The following is a 20,493-nucleotide window of genomic DNA, read 5'->3' on the forward strand; positions in this document are numbered from 1 at the left end:
GGCAGAAGAATGTGTTCAAAGCCAGTCTGGGACGAATAGTGTGACCCTGTCTCAAACAACAAAAGAGCCCAATCTGGTTGATTACAACCTTAGCATTTCAGAAAAGGGAGATTTCAGAATGATGGTTCAAAGCCAGTTAGAACCAACAAATAGGAGAGATTCATATTCAATTAACTACCAAAAAGGTGCAACTGGAGATGTGGTTCAGGTGGTACAGCAGTAGTCTTCAAATGGGGGGCGGGGAAACTCCAAACACCTCAAAAACAAAAAATGAGACTACTTGAAAGTCTGAGATCAAGCTCCAGTTTCAAGAACACCCCCACAACCCCCCCCCCCCGCCACCCCAAAAAAAGACCTGGAAAAACATTTATTGACAGCACAATTAGTAAGGAGAAATGCATAAAATTCTCTTTGACTATATAGTATGATAAAGTCCCCAAACACACTCTAGTTTGTTCATGTTTTTAATTTTATATTTAAGAAATTAAAACTATAATTGATACATTGAAATTTAAAACTACTCTGTGTAAGTCAACACAGTATGAATCACATCCACAGTTTTTCTGGTGATAATAAATTTGATGAAACACAAAACATGGAGGAAGGTGGCACTGTCCCTCAGCTTTGCTATTCAAGGGTACCCACAGCACCATTTCTTGTTTTCTGGTGGTTAGTTGAAGATAAGTCTCATGGACTCTGTCACGACTAGCTTTGAACCCTGATCCTCAAATCTCAGCCTCCTGAGTAGCTAGGATTACAGTCATGAGCCAGAAGCACCCAGGTATTCTGAATATATATAAACAAGATAGCTAGCACTTAGGACTTGCAAAGGCTGATAGAATGTGTAGCAAGAGTTATTAATAATCATTGCTCGTGGGGAGAGTACTTTTCCCAATGTGCTGAAATGAACTGATATGCCTGGAAAGTGTCCGTACTTTTTCCATGATTCCTGCTGAAAACATCTTCCTTGAATTTCACTTCTCCTCTCATTCTTTAAATAATTACTTTTAACTTTAAGAAAACCACTTATGGCTGGGGATATAGCCTAGTGGCAAGGAGTGCTTGCCTCTTATACATGAAGCCCTGGGTTCAATTCCCCAGTACCACACATGCAAAAAATGGGCAGAAGTGGTGCTGTGGCTCAAATGACAGAGTGTAGGCCTTGAACAAGAAGAAGCCTGGGACAGTGCTCAGGCCCTGAGTCCAAGCTCCGGACCAGGTTAATTAAGCCGAATCATGTTTGTAATTTCCAGATAACCAGAAAAAAAGGAGAAGCAGAAATGTGGCTCAAGTGGTAGAGCACTAGTCTTAAATAACAAAGCCAAGTGAGAATGTAAAGCCTTATGTGCATGAAGCCCTTGGTTCAATTCCTCAGTGCAACATAAACGGAGAAGGCCTAACATAAACGGAGAAGGCCAGAACTGGCACTGTGGCTCAAGTGGTAGAGCGCTAGTATACTATGGAGGTCAGATCTGGACATCATTGGCCACATGGTAGGTGGCACTACTGGGCCTCTTGTCTTGATGGATGTATATTAATTCCTAAAGAAAGGGAAGTCTCACCCCCACGCGATGGGTGTTACTGAATCCCTAGACACAGGGGTGGGCATTTGGCCTATAGGTTACTGAAGCTGTCAGTCAAGTGCCTGGGACTGGGAGCTTCCTGTGACAAAGCCCCCTAGAGTCAGGTCAGCTCAGAAGTCCTTATACCATGCCACCTGGCTCTTGTGTCCTGTCTCCTGGCTAGTGTCATCTCCATGGTGTCCCAAGTCAGCTCTCCATAGAAGCTGGATAGGTTTGTTGCTAAGGTTTTTTGTTTGTTTTTTTTTGGCCAGTCCTGGGGCTTGGGCACTGTCCCTGGCTTCCTTGTGCTCAAGGCTAGCATGCTACCACTTCAGCCACAGCGCCACTTCTAGCCGTTTTCTGTATATATGTGGTGCTGGGGAATTGAACCCAGGGCCTCATGTATACGAGACAAGCACTCTTGCCACTAGGCCATATCCCCAGCCCCTGTTGCTAGGGTTTTTGTTCTGTCTTTTCTCTCTGGCCTGTTTCCTCACAGTGTTATGCCAGATTTCCGGTCCCCAAAGACCACCAAGAAGCCGATACCGATGCAAATGCACGAGAGTCTTTATTGCAAGCACAAACCTGGACTCCCAACCGTCACCGAAGCAGTGGATCTGGATGGAGAGCCCCGACCCTCAGATAGGCAGGGTTTCTATTGTGATTACAACAGGAGCAGGGTATTTCCAACTTGGCAGATACTTGATTGGATGGCATTTAGCAAGCAAGTCTTGTCCTGTTTCTATTGGCTATCTACCCTTTCAGTTACCTATTTTGGCTTTGATATCAGGAACTGGCCTCGATTTCAGGAATTGACAACAGGTGGTCATGTAGCACTGCTGCTGGGGGTAGAGCAAGGCACAAATGGGTTAAAACAAGCCATTTACAGAAGCAGAATATTGCGGCCAGGCTGACCTAGTACCAACTTTATTTTAACAATTGCAACCATGTTTTCCCATTACCACTAAGCAAGCGTCAGCAGGCTAAAACAATCCAATACTCGATTAAGGAAACCGACCTGACAGATAGCATGGCATTTCTACTACTATTATGGTTATTTCTTACATTCTATGGCTAAGTTCATTTTTCACTGTCCGTTACCATGGTTGCTACCCAGGTACAGAGGTAAACAAGTGTTCCCTACATTTTTAAATGTCAAACTATAAGAAACTAGTCTCATGGGTGGGGGTGCAGCCCTCTATCATGGAGTCATTACCAGAGTTTAGAAGCTGTTACCATTTTAACAGTAAAACATATTTAGTTATTCCAGTTTTCAGGTCAGTCCTTACAATAGTATTAAGTGTTTTTGTGGACTCGCGTGCTGGTAATTTTGTAATGAAAACTCCAAGATTCGACCCTCTAATATGTGGCTTCTCAGACAATTTACTATATAACACTAGCTGTGGGTAAAAGAATCTCAGGGATAGTGCTCAGGCCCTGAGTTCAAGCCCCAGGATTATCAAAAAAATAAAGTTATAAAAACTATTTTCTTGGGAAGAAAATTCAGACTGCTTTTATTGCCTCCTAGACGTTCATTCTATTATGGTGCTAGTAATTTAGGAAATCGTGATTTTTAACTGCCACTATCTATTTGACCGCTATGCATACACTCGGATCGACCTCAAATTACATCTTTCATAAGTATCTGCACTCTAAAAATACCACAGTAAATGCCCCAACCAGATGGCTCTCACACTTTCCTGATTTACAGATGGTCTCTCGGGCAGTCATGTCATTCACTTGCTGAAATGCACGTTTGAGAGGACTTTGATTGCCGGTGTGCTGAAAGCCCAGGGTTAGTTATGTCAGACCTGAATCCTAACCTTGCACTTTATTTCTCTTTGAGTCAAGAATTCCATTTCAAAAACAAATCCTAGATTCTTTTCCAGTCATAAGCACATTGAGTGGGTGCCCACACCCTTGTGTAGCATGATCCCCCAGCCAAGCCCTGTCACCTCGGGGACACCTCACCTGTCTGACCTGAACTCCCCAATCCTAATGTCAATAATCGTGGTAATAGCTGGTGACAGCCTGGCTCCCATGGAATCTGAGCCGCCTCACCTTGGTGGCTTCATCGGCCACTATGCTCATCATCACCCTTGCCCAAAACCATGGCTCATTCTTGCCTGGCCTTCCCATCCCATTCTCCCACAGACCACCCATCTCCACCTTGCTCAACAGCACCATCACCCAGAAAAAAGTTGCCTGACACTGGTCCTCCATGAGAAGGAGAAACACATCAGGACAATACCTGGTTTCCCAGGCCATAGGCCACCACCTTTAATCCTAGCTACTCATGAGACTGAGCTCTGAGGACTGCAGTTCAAGGCCAACATGGACAGGAAAGTCCATGAGGCTCTTGTCTCCAACCACCAACAAAGACACAAGTGGAGCTCTGGCTCAAGTGGTACAGCTCCAGGCTTGAGGAAAACACCTGAGGGAAAACGTTCAGGCCCCATGTTCAAACCCCAGGACTGGCACAAAACAAAGTGGGTAGGAAGTGGATGAAAAGGCGCTGAAGACAATAAGCGCTTAGGTCTTTGACAGGGCAGTATCTTCCCAGCCTTGTGGTTTTGGAAGCCCTCTAATCTGAACTCAATCTGCATTTTAGAGCTAGGTTTGCATTTAGGTGAAGAATCATCCCCTAAGGCAGACAGGCAGAACAAATCTCAGTTTTATTAATAGACTGCAAATGTAGCCAAGGAGAAAAATCTGTTAGCTTTGCCCCAGTTCCTAATCTCTGTCACATGCTTGCTTAAAGCAGCCCCTTCTGTTCTCCCCATCTGCCTTCCCGTGGGTTTGGGCCATTTCTGGGGCATCTCGTTCATTCACTCACTGGCTGTGTTGACTGTGCACCTGCCTCAGCTCCAGTCGGCTTCTATCATTGTAAATAGCAGGCTTAGTCTTTCTTAATTTCAGGATCAGGCTTCGGGTCCCTCGGAGCAGCACAGGGTTTTGTGTGCACTCTGACATGGGCAGTGAGTTGGACTTAGGTCTCTCCCCAGTGTGTACCTGCTGGTAGCCGACCAACTGTGTCTTCAAGCAGAAAGCCTCGTTGCACTTGGGACACTGGAAAGGTTTCTTGCACTTGTGACACTGGAAAGGCTTCTCGCCGATGTGAGTCCTGATGTGTTCCACCAGCTTGAAGCGCTTGGCAAAGCCCTTACCACACTTGCAGGAGAACGGCATCTCCCCTCCATGCAGCAGGTGCTATGGCTTCATGTCAGCCCTGGCCTGGAAGCTCTTTCCGCAGATGGAACACTTCACGGGAATCCTGGCTCTGAAGGCCCAGGTACTTGGTGAGGTGGGTCTGCCGGGTGAAGCTCTTGGGGCACTGTGGGCACTGGAAGGGCTTCTGGGCACTGTGTGTGAGCTGCAGCTCCCCCAGGGCGGACTTGAGGTGGAAGGACTTGGGGCAATTGTGGCACTGGAAGGACTTCTGGGCAGTGAGTGTGAGCTCGTCCTTCCATAGGTGGCAATAGAGGCGAAAGCTCTTGGAGCACTTGGGGCACTAGAAGGGCTTCAGGGTGCTGTGGGTGAGCTGCTGCACCTGCAGGGAGCCCTTGTGGCTCAGATTCTGAACACAATTTGCATTTTAGAGCTAGCTTTGCATTTGGGTGAAGAATCATCACCTAAGGCAGACAGGCAGAACAAATCTCTCTTTTATTAATAGACTGCAAATGTAGCCATTGATTTCAAAGGAGAAAAATCTGTTAGCTTTGCCCCAGTTCCTAATCTGTGTTACGGGATTGCTTAAAGCAACCTTCTCGTGCGTTTGGGCCGTTTCAGAGGAACCAGGGGCATCTCGTTCATTCACTCACTGGCGGTGTTGACTGTGCACCTGCCTCAGCTCCAGTCGGCTTCTATCATTGTAAATAGCAGGTTTAGCCTTTTTTTTTTCTTCTTCTTCTTTTTTTTGCCAGTCCTGAGTCTAGGACTCAGGGTCTCAGCACTGTCCCTGGCTTTTTTTTCCTGAAGGCTAGCACTCTGCCACTTGAGCCACAGCGCCACTTCTAGCCGTTTTCTATATATGTGGTGCTGAGGAATCAAACCCAGGGCCTCGTGTATAGGAGGCAAGCAGTCTTCCCACCAGGCCATATTCCCAGACCTAGCCTTTCTTAATTTCAGGATCAGGCTTAGGGTCCCTCGAAGCAGGACAGGGTTTTGTGTGCACTCTGACATGGGCAGTGAGTTTGGACTTAGGGCTCTCCCCAGTGTGTACCCGCTGGTGGCCGACCAGCTGTGTCTTCAAGCGGAAGTTCTTATTGCACTTGGGACACTGGAAAGGTTTCTTACACTTGCTACACTGGAAAGGCTTCTCGCCGATGTGAGTCCTGATGTGTTCCACCAGCTTGAAGCGCTTGGCGAAGCCCTTGCCGCACTTGCAGGAGAACGGCATCTCCCCTCCGTGCAACAGCTGGTATGTCTTCATGTCAGCCCTGGCCAGGAAGCTCTTGCCGCAGATGGAACACTGCACGTGCCTCTCCCTGCTGTGCAGGCCCAGGTGCCTGGTCAGCTTGGCCTGCCAGATGAATCTCTTGCCACACTGGCTGCAGTGGAAGGGCTTCTGGGCGATGTGTGTGCGCTGGTGATCCCGCAGGTTGCCCTTGCTGCGGAAGCTCTTTGGGCACTTCGGGCAATGGAAGGGCTTCTGGGTGCTGTGGGTGAGCTGATGTGCCCGCAGAGATCCCTTGAGTTGGAAGCTCTTGGGGCACTGCGAACACTGGAAGGGCTTCTGGGCACTATGGGTATGCTGGTGCTCCCGCAGGGTGCCCTTGTGGCGGAAGCTCTTGGGGCACTTGGGGCACTGGAAGGGCTTCTGGGCGCTGTGGGTGCGCTGGTGCTCCCGCAGGGTGCCCTTGAGGTGGAAGCTCTTGAGGCATTGTGGGCACTGGAAGGGCTTCTGGGCGCTGTGAGTGAGCTGGTGCACCCGCAGGGTGGCCTTGCGGCGGAAGCTCTTGGGGCACTGCGGGCACTGGAAGGGCTTCTCCCCGCTGTGCAGGCGCAGGTGCTCCTGGAGGTGCCACCGATGGTGGAAGGTGAGGCTGCACTCACTGCAGGGGAAGCGCCTGGTGTCTCTGTGCTTGCGCTGGTGGATGTGCAGCTGGATCCGCAGGCTGAAGCGAGCTTCGCACTGGGTACAGTGGAAGGGCAGCGCATCCTTGGGTTGGTGCCCGGCACGACCCCAGTAAAGGGAGGACATACTGAAGGAGACATTCCTTGGCTCCCCTCTTGAGGTGGCCCCGGCCAGGTTGGCTTGGCCGGTGGGTTTCCTCCCAACCATACTCGCTGGGTCCTTGGAGTGGCCCACCGGGTGCTTCCCTAAATGGTTTTCCTTCCCAAAGCTCTCTCCACAGGCCAGGGGGGTACCCCGGAGACTCTGCCAGGAGGGGAGGCCCAGGGCTCTGTGACTTGAAATTCCCCCTTCTGCCACAGACACGCTAGAGCCGTGGGCTGCTGCGCCTGGAGCCAGGGTGTCAGGTCTCTGTGGGGTCACAAGGCTGAGGCCATGCTCAAGCCTGAAGGAAAAGTCTTCCCTCCCTCCTAAGAAGGGTCCAGAGGAGCCATGGCCCTGCAAAGGATCTAATGGAAAATAACATTTAGTCTATCTGGGTTTGGAGAATACTTTGAGCTTGCTGGCTTCTTGAAATCAAAAGTAAACCATTTATCTCCCAGTCTATAGCCTGAGTAAAGGTAGCATATAGACTACCCCATCTTAGGTACACACACACTTACTGTCCCAAGGTATGGAGAGCATAAGTTTCTAACACAATACTCGTAACTACCACAGCTATATGTCATCTGTGTATTTTTCTGTCCCTAAGACCAGGCAGCAAGAACTGGTTTCTTCTTTTGCTAGAATCGAGGTGGAGGAGAGCTATTTGGTCCCAAAGATAAAATGAACTATCTTTTGTTCTTTTTCATCTCCTACAACAAAATGACTGCCATTAGCAAGTTGGTACTGTGCCAGGATCACGTAACACTGTATTAATTACTTTCATTAGCTTCATTTTATACCTCGGGATTTGAAATATCGACAGCTTCTATCACCAGCCCACTCTTATTCAGAAATAACAAGATCAGACTCTAGTTCCAGATGCCACACACCGAAGCACTATGCTTTACTGCCTTTCTCTACAACATACAAGACATCTCACCTCAGGTCAGTGAAAGAGGAAGACCAGATTACAGAAGGAAAACTAGGAAAGCTGAACATGCTATCTTAACACCAAGACCCTGGTTTCTCAGTACTCACCACTCAACAGCTGTTGCTCTGTCACTGGACCAAAATGTGCCTCAGCAGAGGAATCCTTCACATTTTCTAGCCTCTGGGTATCTTCCCAGCTCCCAAAGGGCTCTCTTCCGTGTTCAATCCAGAGTATTAGCTCCGGTTTAGAAAGATCACCATCTACACAGAGAAGTCAGACAGGGTGCTTAGCTTCCTTGAGCACATTTAGACACAACTGAGGTGTTTGAAATGTTTCTGGGTTCAAGTGTAAGGACTGGCACACATACATTTTTTTTTCTTGTTGACATTGGTATTCCTAGCTACGCAGGAGGCTGAGATCCTGACACCATTTTGAAGCCAGTTAAGTAAAAAGGTGAGAGACTCTATTTCCCAAGTAACCACCTAACAGCAGACTATGATGTGAAAAGTCCTTGTGAGTTAGGATTTTGAGAAATTGCACTATCAAGTGCCAGCCATCTCCCAGGATCCACACCTTCCTGAATTGTAAGGCTTCTTACCTAGTGAGACCAGAGTCTCGTAATTGGTTCTCATGACATGCTTGTAGAGCATCTTCTCCCATGTCTGCAGATGCTGCCATTCCTGCTTTGAGAAATAAATGGCGATGTCCTCAAAAGTCATTGGTATCTGCAATATCAGAAACAATGTAGACACAGTTAAGATGGCAGCAATCACCCCCCATCTCCCTCTCATCAATTGACTTTTCTTTAATGTTTTGTCAATTTGTTTGCCAATCCTGGGGTTTTTAACTCAGGACCTGGGGTCTATCTTTGGGCCTTTAATTAAATTTTTTTTTGGGGGGGGGGGTCATGAAGCTTGAACTCTGGGCTTGGGGACTGTCCGTGAGTTTTTGCATTCAAAGCTTACACTATACCAGTTTGAGCCACCACCCAACCTCCAGTTTTCTAGTGTTAAATGGAGATAAAGACTTGCACTAACTTTTCCACCAGTGCTGGCTTCAAACTACAATCTTCAGGGCTGGGGATATAGCCTAGTGGCAAGAGTGCCTGCCTCGGATACACGAGGCCCTAGGTTCGATTCCCCAGCACCACATATACAGAAAACGGCCAGAAGCGGCGCTGTGGCTCAAGTGGCAGAGTGCTAGCCTTGAGCAGGAAGAAGCCAGGGACAGTGCTCAGGCCCTGAGTCCAAGGCCCAGGACTGGCCAAAAAAAAAAAATTATGCGGGGCTGGGGATATGGCCTAGTGGCAAGAGTGCTTGCCTCGTATACATGAGGCCAGGGGTTCAATTCCCCAGCACCACATATACAGAAAACGGCCAGAAGCGGCGCTGTGGCTCAAGTGGCAGAGTGCTAGCCTTGAGCGGGAAGAAGCCAGGGACAGTGCTCAGGCCCTGAGTCCAAGGCCCAGGACTGGCCAAAAAAAACTACAATCTTCACACACACACAATCAGCCTCCTTCTTTTTTCCAGTTCTATGGTTTGAACTCAGGTCCTTAGTACTGACTCTGACTACTTTTTCCTCAAGGCTAGCACTTGGCCACTTGAGCCACAGCCTCACTTCTGGCCTTTTCTACATATGTGGTGCTGAGGAATAACAACCAGCATTTTATGTATAGGAGGCAAGCACTTTTGCCAGGAGGCCATACTCCTAGTCCATCTTGAGAATTTTAGTTAAACATAGAATTGAAGAAAATTCCATGAAACTCATGTACCAGCTAACCATCATGAAGCCAGAAGTGGAGCTTTGGCTTACTTGGTAGAGCAACAGCCTTGAACAATGAAAACCTCAGGGACAGTGCCCAGGCCCTGGGTCCAAGCCCCAAGGTTAGCATTCTTAAAAAAACAATATTAAAATTGTTATACCATAAAATATCCAAGAAGCCACATTTTGAAGGATGGAAACTTGGAGTCTTTATTAGAGCATTAGCAGTCTTCAGGCAGCCAGTGGTTATAAAGCCTTGTGTCCCACAAATACCCTGAACACTGTCAGTAAACAGGCCAGAGAGCAAATATAGAACAAAAGCCATACTTACAAACCAATCTAGATTCAGTGGAGAGCTGACTGGGAAGCCATGGTGACCAGAAAAGACACAGGACACAGGCCTTGGCATGGCATCCTTGGGCATGAGCTCATCTGACCCTAACTAGGTCAAGTCAAGGGGCAGGGTCACAGGAAGCTCCCAGTCCTGGGCACTTGACTGACAGGTTTAGTAATCTAGAGGCCAAGAGCCCACCCCGGTCTAGAGAATGGGGAGCTCCCAGCACCTGGGGACCGGACTTCCCTTCCTCTAGGATTCCAGACAAGCCCATCAAGACAAGATGCTGGACAAGGCAAACTGCCATGGGGCCAATGATGGCGCTGGCCAGATCTGACCTCCACACCACTAAATAAATGATTACACGCTAAAGGACGACAGGAAATCAGCCACTCAGTTTCAACCAAACACCAAATAACGAATCAGCGTGTCATCCGTGCAGGTGTTGCTCTCTGCTTCAACCGTGCCGGATGATCCACGCTGGACTATCTTGGCTGACGACACTCAGCCACCCGAGGCCCGCCACAACAGCATCCCAAGAGGGCCACACACTGGTTCTTAGCCCAGTGGGACCTATTACCACCGGGTCCCGGGGCGAAGCAGGATCCCGAGGCTGAGCCCTGGCCCGCTCAGGTCCGACAAGGCCTGGGCGCTCTCCTCCCCGGCGCTTCCCGGCCTGGTTTCCAGGTGTGGCCACGGTGGAGGCCGCCTGCTCCTCCCAGGGTCGGACACCGGACCTCCGGCCACGACCCCGGGGGAACTAGAACACCGCGTCCCGAGGACCCCGGAACCCGGTACCCGCACCGGTAGGTCCTCACCAGAGTCAGCTTGGCCATAGCACGCGTGTGCCACGTTCGGCTTTGCCACGATCCCCAGGTGCAGCCGGGTCGTGCGGGCCCTGAGCTAGGGCGGCGCGGGGCATGCTGGGAGGCGGCCTCCTGGGCCACAGCGCCCCCTGCGGACTGGAGGAGCCGGCGCAGCTCCGGGTCCACCCAGCCAAGGACCACTCTGCCCAGGGCCGCACCTGGGATGAAGTAGCTGAACCTCAGAAGGAGGGGACAGTCAGGACATCCTTGGGAGGAAGGAGGGCAGGAGAGGGAAGGGCAGACCCAACCGGGGGACGCACTGCCCAGGGACGGGCTGGAGCCCATCCTGCAGGGATCCCTGATAGCCCACCCGTGGAGACCCGAACTGCCAGGAGGTGGTTGGGGAAGGAGTCCCTCCAGCCACAGGACTCACCGGGGTGGACTAGGGGTGCATTGGCCAGAAGCCAGCACCTCCACCTTCCTGCAGTCAGGCCCGGTACTGGTCCCACCCTGCCCTGCCACTCTTGGATGCGGGCGCTTTCTGAACCTGGCCCAGACCCAGCTCCCTGCCTTGACTGTGGGACACTTGGAACCCCGGGGCGCTGTCCCCTGGGCCCAGGGCGACCATGAGCGGGTGAACCGAGATGCTCAATGGATGAGGTCAGGGCAGCAACCACAGCAGAGGTGGAGAGAGAAAAATGGAGAGTGATATAGAGATACCAAGGAGGGTTTAGGCAGACAGGGACATAAAAAGAGAGAGGTCGGTGCCCCTCTCCCCTCCTTCTTCTGGCCAAGGGGTCAGGGGGTCTGAAGCTCCTCTGAGGCCTGGAGACTGAGGGGCTGGCCGCTGTGAAAGTGGCCGAGGAGCGGGGGGAACCTGGCCGAGCCGCACTGAAGGAGCAGCCATTACGGACCACCCTCCTATCCCATGGCAGCCAGGCCGCTGACAGGAATGTCCACGTGAGGGTGGCGAAGAAACAGGACCCCAGACAACAGCAAGAGCCACCAGAGCAATGGATGAAGCTAACTTCGTGTTTCTAAGTCTGAAGCAGGCGGCTGAGGACTCTGTCACTTATACCTTCCAATGCAGACTCAGTTTCCCTAGAATATCCCTATACTGCCTCACTGAGGAGTGAGATCGAAAATGATGCTCATGAGTTCAAGGCTGAATGCTAGAGCCTGGAGGTGAAGTAGCCAGTTGCCCCACATAAGTGGATGCAGACTGAGGCACACACAGCATGTGTGGACACTGAAGATCATGCTCAGCTGTGTTGCCGGGCCCGGCAGGTAGAGCTGCAGTTCAGCAACCATGCCATCAGCTGCCTCTTCCTCTGCACCCATGACCTGCTGGACATGCATGGCCACTTCCTGGCCCGGCTCGGAGCACCAATTGCAGGGCCAGCAGGAGGGCAGCAAGCAGAGAACTACATCATCCAGAAGATTGGGGACCTCCTGGTGCAGCCGGTGGGCGTGGCCAATGCATGACAATGCATGGTCTGTGCTGTTGTGGGTGTGGCCAGGGCTGGGATGGGTACTGTCTGGCTTGGTGAACATGGCAAGTTCTGGGAACCTCCACCCTGTCTCCATTCTTTCCAATCAGGAAGAGACCATGGCTCCAGCTCATCAGGACCCCACCGTCCTGAATCCCTTCCTTCCAACCCACAGTTCTGCTCTTAGGGACAGGTGTACACCAAAGATATCGCCATCATGGCAAGGCAGTGCTTTTTCTTGGCTGGTGGTAGTGATTTGGGATGCTAGTGGCTGTCTGTGATGTTTAGAAGTACGTTCCATGGGGATGGTCACCTCAACCCACAGTGTGGCACTCTCATTTAAGCTCACACCAGTGTCCAAAGCATCCTGGATCAGTCAGTTAGGATGACTTAGGGGGCTTGGGATTTGGCAAAAGATGGATCAGGCCACATGCCCGTCATGGACAAAGCTCTGAGTTCCATCCCCACTACCTTAAGAGAAATAATAAATTCATCATTGCTATTTGGAAAAAAAGAGAAAGGGAGGGGTAAAGTATACTGGAGGCCTAGGCAAAAGAATCTTGTGTTCAAAGCCAGTCTGGGACGCATAGTGTGACCCTGTCTCAAACAACAAAGGAGCCCAATCTGGTTGCCTACAACCCTAGCTTTTTAGAAAACAGAGATTTCAGAATCATTGTTCAAAGCCAGTTAGAGCCAACAAATAGGAGAGATTCATTTCCAATTAACTACCAAAAAGGTGCAACTGGAGATGTGGTTCAAGTGGTACAGCACTAGTCTTGATAAAGGAAAGAAAACACCTCAAAAACAAAAAAATGAGACTACTAGAAGGCCTGAGTTCAAGTCCCAGTTTCAACAACCCCCCACTCCCCAAAAAAGGCTTGAAAAATATTTATGGTAAGCACAATCAGTAAGGAGAAACGCACATAATTATCAATGATTATCAATTATCAATGACAGGCTAAGTATGATAAAGTCCCCATACTCTCGTTTGTTTGTATTTTTAATTTTATATTCAGAAAATTAAAACTTAAATTGAGATATTGAAATTCCTAAGTACTCTGTGTAAGTCAACACACCATAAATCACATCCACAGTTTTTCTCCAGATAATAAATTTGATGAAACACAAAACACTGAGCAACAAGGCACAGTCCCTGAGCTTTGCTGTTCAATGGTAGTATTAGACCACTTTGACCCACAGCACCACTTCCTGTTTTCTGGTGTTTAGTTGAAGATAAGCGTCTCATGGACTCTGTGAGGACTGGCTTTGAACCCTGATCCTCATATCTCAGCCACCTGGGTAGCTAGGATTAGTCATGAGCCAGAAGCACCGAGGCATTCTCAAGATATTAAACAAGATAGCTAGCACTTAAGACTTTCAAAGGCTGATAGAATGAAGCCTCCACTTTTCTACTGTCCAGCAAACATCATCAGTGCAGCAAGATTTACTAATAATTAATCATTGCTCATGGGGAGAGTACTTTTCCAAATGTGCTGAAATGAACGGATATGCCTGGAAAGTGTCAGTACTTTTTCCATGATTCCTGCTGAAAATATCTTCCTTGAATTTCAGTTGTCGTCTCATTCTTTAAATATTTTATTTTAACTTTAAGAACCACTTATGGCTGGGGATATGGCCTAGTGGCAAGAGTGCTTCCATCTTATACATGAAGCCCTGGGTTCAAGTCCCCGGCACAACATATGCAGAAAATGCCCAGAAGTGGTGCTGTGGCTCAAGTGACAGAGTGCTAGCCTTGAGCAAGAAGAATCCAGGGACAGTGCTCAGGACTGGCAAAAAATATAAATTAAAAAAAAAAAAGTTAAATTAAGCTGGCTCATGTTTGTAATTTCCAGATAATTAGAAAAAAAGGGAAGCAGAAATGTGGCTCAAGTGGTAGAGCACTAGCCTTAAGTAAAAGAGCCAAGTGAGAATGTAAAGCCCTAAGTGCATGAAGCCCTGAGTTCAATTCCTCAGTGCCACATAAACAGAAAAGGCCAGAAGTGGTACTGTGGCTCAAGTGGTAGAGCGCTAGAGTACTATGGAGGTCAGATCGGCCCAGCTCCATCATTGGCCACATGGTAGGTTGCACTACCTGGCCTCTTGTCTTTTTTTTTTTTGGCCAGTCCTGGGCCTTGGACTCGGGGCCTGAGCACTGTCCCTGGCTTCTTCCCGCTCAAGGCTAGCACTCTGCCACTTGAGCCACAGCGCCGCTTCTGGCCGTTTTGTGTATATGTGGTGCTGGTGAATCGAACCTAGGGCCTCGTGTATCCGAGGCAGGCACTCTTGCCACTAGGCTATATCCCCAGCCCCCTGGCCTCTTGTCTTGATGGATGTGCATGAATTCCTAGAGGAAGGGAAGTCTCATCCCTAGGTGATGAGTATTCCTGAATCCCTAGAGACAGGTTTGGGCATTTTGCCTGTAGGTTACTGAAGCTGTCAGTCAAGTGCCTGGGACTGGGAGCTTCCTGTGACAAAGCCCCCAGGGTCAGGTCAGCTGAGAAGTCCTTATGCCATGCCACCTGGCTCCAGTGTCCTGTCTCGTGGCTCTTCTCTTGTGTCCATGGTGTCCCAAGTCAGCTTGAAGCTTGAACTCTAGGCTTGGAGATTATCCCTGAGTTTTTGAATTCAAAGCTAACACTATACCACTTTGAGCCACCACACAACCTCCAGTTTTCTAGTGTTAATTTCAGATAAAGAGTTGCACTAACTTTTCCACCAGGGCTGGCTTCAAACTACAATCTTCACAAGTCAGCCTCATTTTCCTTTTGGCTAGTCCTGGAGTTTGAACTCAGGTCCTTAGTACTGACTCTGAATTCTTTTTGCTCAAGGCTAGCACTTGGCCACTTGTGCCATAGTGCCACTTCTGGCCTTTTCTATACATGTGTTGCTGAGGACTCAAACCCAGGGGTTTATGTATAGGAGGCAAGCACTCTTGCCACTAGGCCATATTCCCAGCCCATCCTGAGGATTTTAGTCCAACGTTGAGGGAAAGAAAATTCCACGAAACTCTTCCACCAGGTAACTACCATAAAGCCAGACGTGGAGCTTTGGCTTACTTGGTAGAGCCCCAGCCTTGAGCAATAAAAACCTCAGGGACAGTGCCTAGGCCCTGGGTCCAAGCCCCAAGGTTAGCATTCTTAAAAAAACAATATTAAAATTGTTATACCATAAAATATCCAAGAAGCCACATTTTGAAGGATGGAAACTTGGAGTCTTTATTAGAGCATTAGCAGTCTGCAGGCAGCCAGTGGTTACAAAGCCTTGTGGCCCACTAATACCCTTAACAATGTCAGGAAACAGGCCAGAGAGCAAAGATAGAACAAAAGCCATACTAACAAACCAATCTAGCTTCAATGGAGGGTTGACTGGGATGCCATGGTGACCAGAAAAGACACAGGACTCAGGCCGTGAAGATGGAGACATGTCATGGCGTCCTCCTGCCTGAGCTGACTGACCCTAAGTAGGTCAAGTCAAGGAGCAGGAAGCTCCCAGTCCTGGGCACTTGACTGACAGGTTCAGCAACCTAGAGGCCAATCGCCCACCCCTCTCTAGGGATTGGGGAGCACCCTGCACCTGGGGAGGGGTCTTCCCTTCCTGTAGGGCTCCAGGCTCGCCCATCAAGACAAGATGCTGGACAAGGCAACCTGCCATGGGAACAATGATGGTGCTGGCCAGATCTGACTTCCACACCACAAAACAAATGATTACACGCTAAAGGACATCAGGAAATCAGCCACTCAGTTTCAACCAAACTCCAAGTAACAAATCAGCGTGTCATCCCCGCGGGTGTTGCCATCTACGTCAACGGTGCCACACAATCCACCGGCGACTATCCGGGCCGGCCACAGTCTGCAACCCGAGGCCCGCCAGGCAGCATCCCAAGACCGCAACCCACTGGTTCTGAGCCCAGTGGGACCTCTGACCTCCGAGTTCCCGGGCCCGCGTGCTCTTCTCCCCCGCGGTTCCCGGCGTGGTTTCCTGCTGTGGCCACGGTGGCGGCCGCCCGCTCCTCCCGGGGTCGAATCCCGGACCTCTGTCCCCTACCTCATACCCCGGAGCCCGGCATCCGCACTGGCAGCCCCTTACCAGACTCAGCGCGGCCATGGCTGCCCTGTGCCCTGGTCCGCTCAGCAGGATCTCCACCTGGAGCTGGGTGGCTCGTGCTCTGCGCTGGCGCGGCGCGGGGCATGCGGGGAGGCGGCCGCGCGTGCTCTGCACTTGCGCAGCGCGGGGCATGCTGGGCGGCGGTCGTGCGGGCCCCCTGCTGGCGGAGGTGAGGGCTCCTCCCTGGGTCCACCTGAGGGGAGGAATCACTCAGCCAGGGGTTGCACCGGGGAGGGATCCCTTCGCTGGGTCTCCTGAGGAGGGCGACAGTCACCCGTAAAAAGGCTGCCTGACCCTGGACCTCCATAATACGGAGAGGCTCTCCTCAGAACCACACCGGGTTTGCCGGGCCCTCCGCCCCCGCCTTTCATTCGTTCTCCCGGGAAGCGGTAGAAATCCTACGTGGTCAGCCTCCCAGCGCAGAAGCCGACTGCAGACTGCGAGCTGAGCGCGTTCGCGCGCATGCGCTTCCTGAGAGGCGGCGAGGTGAAGGCGGGCGCCGCCCGGGGGCGCTCTGGCGGGGTGGGCGCGCTTGGAGCGGCGGCGCGTCTAGGCCCCGCACTCGCTGCCTGCCGTGCGCCAGCTGAGGAGCCGCCGCCGCCTGCCCGGCGTTGACTGCTCGGGACCCAGCCGCGCCGCGAGCCCGCGCTCCCGAAACGCGGCTACCGTGCGGGCCTCGTCGGTGCGAGGAAGGCAGGGCGGGGCCGCGAAGCCCGCGGAGTCCACCGGGTGTCGGCGAAGACTCCAGGGACCCGGCCGGGAAGCCCCACTGGGCCATGGCCGAGGCGACCGCAGCTCCGGTAAGAGCGGCGCGCGATCGCTGCGGGGACCCGGGGTCCCCGAGACCCTGGACGAGGGACGGCGATGAGGTTGGGGTCCGGCGCCCGGCTCGTGCACGGGGCAAGTCTTCCAAGCCCAGCCGAGCCCTGTCGCCGCAGCGCCCCGAGTCTCCCGCCCCGACGAATCCGGGGCCGCCAGTGTGCGGACCCGGGCGCCCCGCTCCGCGCTTCTGGGGTGACCCCCGCCCAGGTGAGCAGCCCACCCGGAGACGCCGCCGGGTCTCGCCTCGGTTTACACTCCGGAACCGGGAAGCGGGCACGGACCGGGTGGTTGACATCGCCATTCACCCTCCCTGTCGCCAGTGCTGCGGCCACCGCCCCCCGCAGGCACCCGCAAGGCGGCGGTGGGGAGCCAGCGGGGCCCCGCGGAACCTCCGGTGGAGGAAGGGCAGCAGCCGGGTGCAGGGAGACTCAGCTGCGCGGGTGCTTGTTTACTGCGGGGCCCTGCCATGCACCGACCGGGCCCGCACCCGTGCCGTGGAGACAGAATGGTCAGTCTCACTTGGAAGCATCTTCTCTCAAGGGGATATGGGTCAGAAGGTCAGGAGCCAAAACTGGTCCAGTGAGCCATGAAGGAAGGAGAGAGAGCGTAGTTTCAGGGTTGGCATTGGAGCCCAGGAGAATGACACTCTTTCTCCCCCCACTCCTTTTGTCCATCCTCAGAAAATAAAATTAAATTAGGATGGTAGAGCCCTTGATGAGTTCTATAGAAATAGGCTGAAAGTGGCACATTAAACTTTGACTTCCATCCAGGCACCAGCGTTGCTCTTCTGTGATCCTAACAACTCTGAAGGCTGAGCTCTCAGGATCCTAGTCTCTCTATCTCTTAGCCACTGAGAAGCCCCATGGGAAGCTGTAGCTCAGGGGGGAGGGTGCTAGCCTTGGGATGGGGGAGGACTAATGGACAGCACCTAGGTCCCGAGTCCAAGCCCCAGTACTGGCATTAAAAACAACAAACAGCGAAAAGAAAAGCTTTAAATGCCCTAAATCATATTTTAAAAGTAAAAAGGACAGTGTGATTGATATTTGCCTGTAATCCCTCAGGGGAATCATGAGTCCTAGGCTAGCCCAGGGCTAGCGAGCTCCTGCCAGTCAAATAAAGAAGATTAATTGTGTTTTAAAACAATGTGCAAAAAATATTATTTATTTAATTTTGGGGGTGTCACTTGTGTGGGTCTTGAGCTCTGGGCCTGGGCTCTATCCCTGAACTCTTTAGCTCAAGGCTAGCATTCTACCACTTTGTGCTACTTCCAGTTTTCTAGTGGTTAATTGGAGATTAGAATGTCATGGACTTTGCTACCTGGGCTGGCTTTTTTTTTTTCCACTACTGGGCCTTGAACCCAGGGCTGAGCACTGTCCCTGGCTTCTTTTTGCTCAAGGCTAGCACTCTGCCACTTGAGCCACAGCCCCACTTCTGGCCTTTTTGTATGTATGTGGTGCTGGGGAATCAAACCCAGGGCTTCATGTATACACCGCTAACATTCTTGCCACTAGGCCATATTCCCAGCCCTTCCTGGGCTGGCTTTAAACTGAGAGCCTCAGATCTCAGCCTTCTGAGCAACTAGGATTGCAGGCATTAATGAGCAAGGTGCTGGTGACTCATGCTTATAATCCTAACTACTCAGGAGGCTGAGATCTGTGGATTGAATTTGGAAGTAACAACCAGCAAAAAAAAAAAAATTATACACACACACATATGCCAGTCCTAGGGACTAGACTCAGGGCCTGAGTACTGTCCCTGGCCTCTTTTTGCTCTAGGCTAGCAGTTTACCACTTGAGCATCTACTTACGATTTTTTCCTGAGTATGTGGTGCTGAGTTATCAAACCCAGGGCTTCATGCACTCTACCACTAGGCCACATTCCCAACCCCAGAGGAGAGAGAGAGGTAAAAGTGTGATTTTGAATTTAATACAGTTACATATATCTTGTTGGTTATATTGTTTTATTCCTCTTTTGTTGTTGGTCATGGGCCTTGAACTCTGGGCCTGGGTGCTAGTTAGTGCTCTACTTGAGCCCCAGTGCTACTTCCCAAATTTTTTTTTTAGTAAACAGATCCAAGAGACATTCAGCTCCCATTAACCAACAAAAAGAAGTAAGAGTGTACTCAAGTAATAGAGCTCCAACCTGGAGAGAAATAGATAAGTCCACAAAAGCTTGAATTCAAGCCCCAGTAGGGGGTGGGGGTAGTGGTCTATGCACAGATTCTGCATTCCAAGTGCTCAGTGACCACCTGGAGTTAGTGCCTGTGGTTGTAAATGGGGGACATCTCTCTTATGGAGGATTGGGAGTTGATGGCTGTGTGGTAGCATACATCTGCAATTCTAGCACTTTGGAGGAGGCAGTCAGCCTGGCCTACATAGTAAGACCGTGTCTCAAAAAGACTTGGAAATAAAAGAGTTAAAGAGATTGGTATTCTGAACATACATAGAAATTGGCTTTAGATAGTATAAATTTCCTCCCCCCCTTTGGGAAAGAAAGCCAGCATGTACTGATTGATAAGTTTCAAGTGGGAAAGTATATAGAGTCTGGATGTGTTTTTTTTCCCTACAAAGTAGGGTCCTGTGGACTGGAGTTTCAATGGGCTGTGCTTACTGACTCAGTGAAGGAAGCATCTCCATTTTCCTGCCAGACTTCCTAGGTCAAAGTCAATTTTAACTAGGTCTCTCGATGATTCTTACGTACCTTAGCTTGAGGGTGTGTAGCCACTGTTTGGAATGGGGAAAGCCACCTGCAGGCCCCCAGACCATGGTACAGATTGTGGGAAAGAAGGGAGGCTATGGCCAGGGTGGTCTTCTTTCTTGCCTACTATGTGCGATAGGATACACCAGCTTTTTGTTTCAAAGTATGCTCAATGGTAAAGCATACTGTTATTTTCTTGGAAAGATCTAATTCACAAATCATTTATTATAGACTAAAGTTAAGCAGCCTGAAAATTTCCATTGTTAATTCTAATCTGCCCTTTCGAGTGGCAGTCTAAGATCAAGCAAGTTTGTTTTTCCTTTGGTTTTAGAACCCTCCAATATTCACAATATTTGAGAGTGTTTGAGATGTTCTCTGTAGACTCAGCATCCTCAGCTTGTTCTTTTATTACTGAATGGTACGGTTGTGGTACACTGGGTGGGGGATGGGGTCAGAGCATTCATCTATAAGGGATTTGTCAGAGGGTTCTGATACAATGAAACTTGTAAAGAAGCCTTGTGCACCTTTGCCTTTTCCAGAGAGAGGAAGCAACAGCAACCTAAGCCCGTGAGCCTTAGAGCAGAGGAAACATGCCAGAATGGTGGTTAAAAAGCCAGTTTTACTTAATCGCTATCTTTCTGAATCCATTCCTGAACCACCAATAAAATTCATTAGCGTTTGACACCAATGAGCCCCAGAATGAGGCTGGTCACTTGCTCTCAGCTGGACAGCTCCATACTCCTTAAGACTGGCTTGAAGTGAGGGTTC

General features: G+C 50.5%; 1 protein-coding gene across 1 annotated transcript in view; it reads left to right on the top strand.

Moving 5' to 3' along the window:
- Nucleotides 1-20,493, top strand: part of Znf398 (zinc finger protein 398) — a 390,977-nt gene that overhangs the window by 353,763 nt on the left and 16,721 nt on the right. The window contains exon 2 of the mRNA XM_048340437.1: nucleotides 16,980-17,006. Coding sequence (XP_048196394.1) covers nucleotides 16,983-17,006 — 24 coding nt within the window. The 5' untranslated portion in view covers nucleotides 16,980-16,982. The remainder of the gene's footprint in view (nucleotides 1-16,979; nucleotides 17,007-20,493) is intronic.

This window comes from Perognathus longimembris, chromosome 2, assembly GCF_023159225.1.
Source record: "Perognathus longimembris pacificus isolate PPM17 chromosome 2, ASM2315922v1, whole genome shotgun sequence".
NCBI lineage: Eukaryota > Metazoa > Chordata > Mammalia > Rodentia > Heteromyidae > Perognathus > Perognathus longimembris.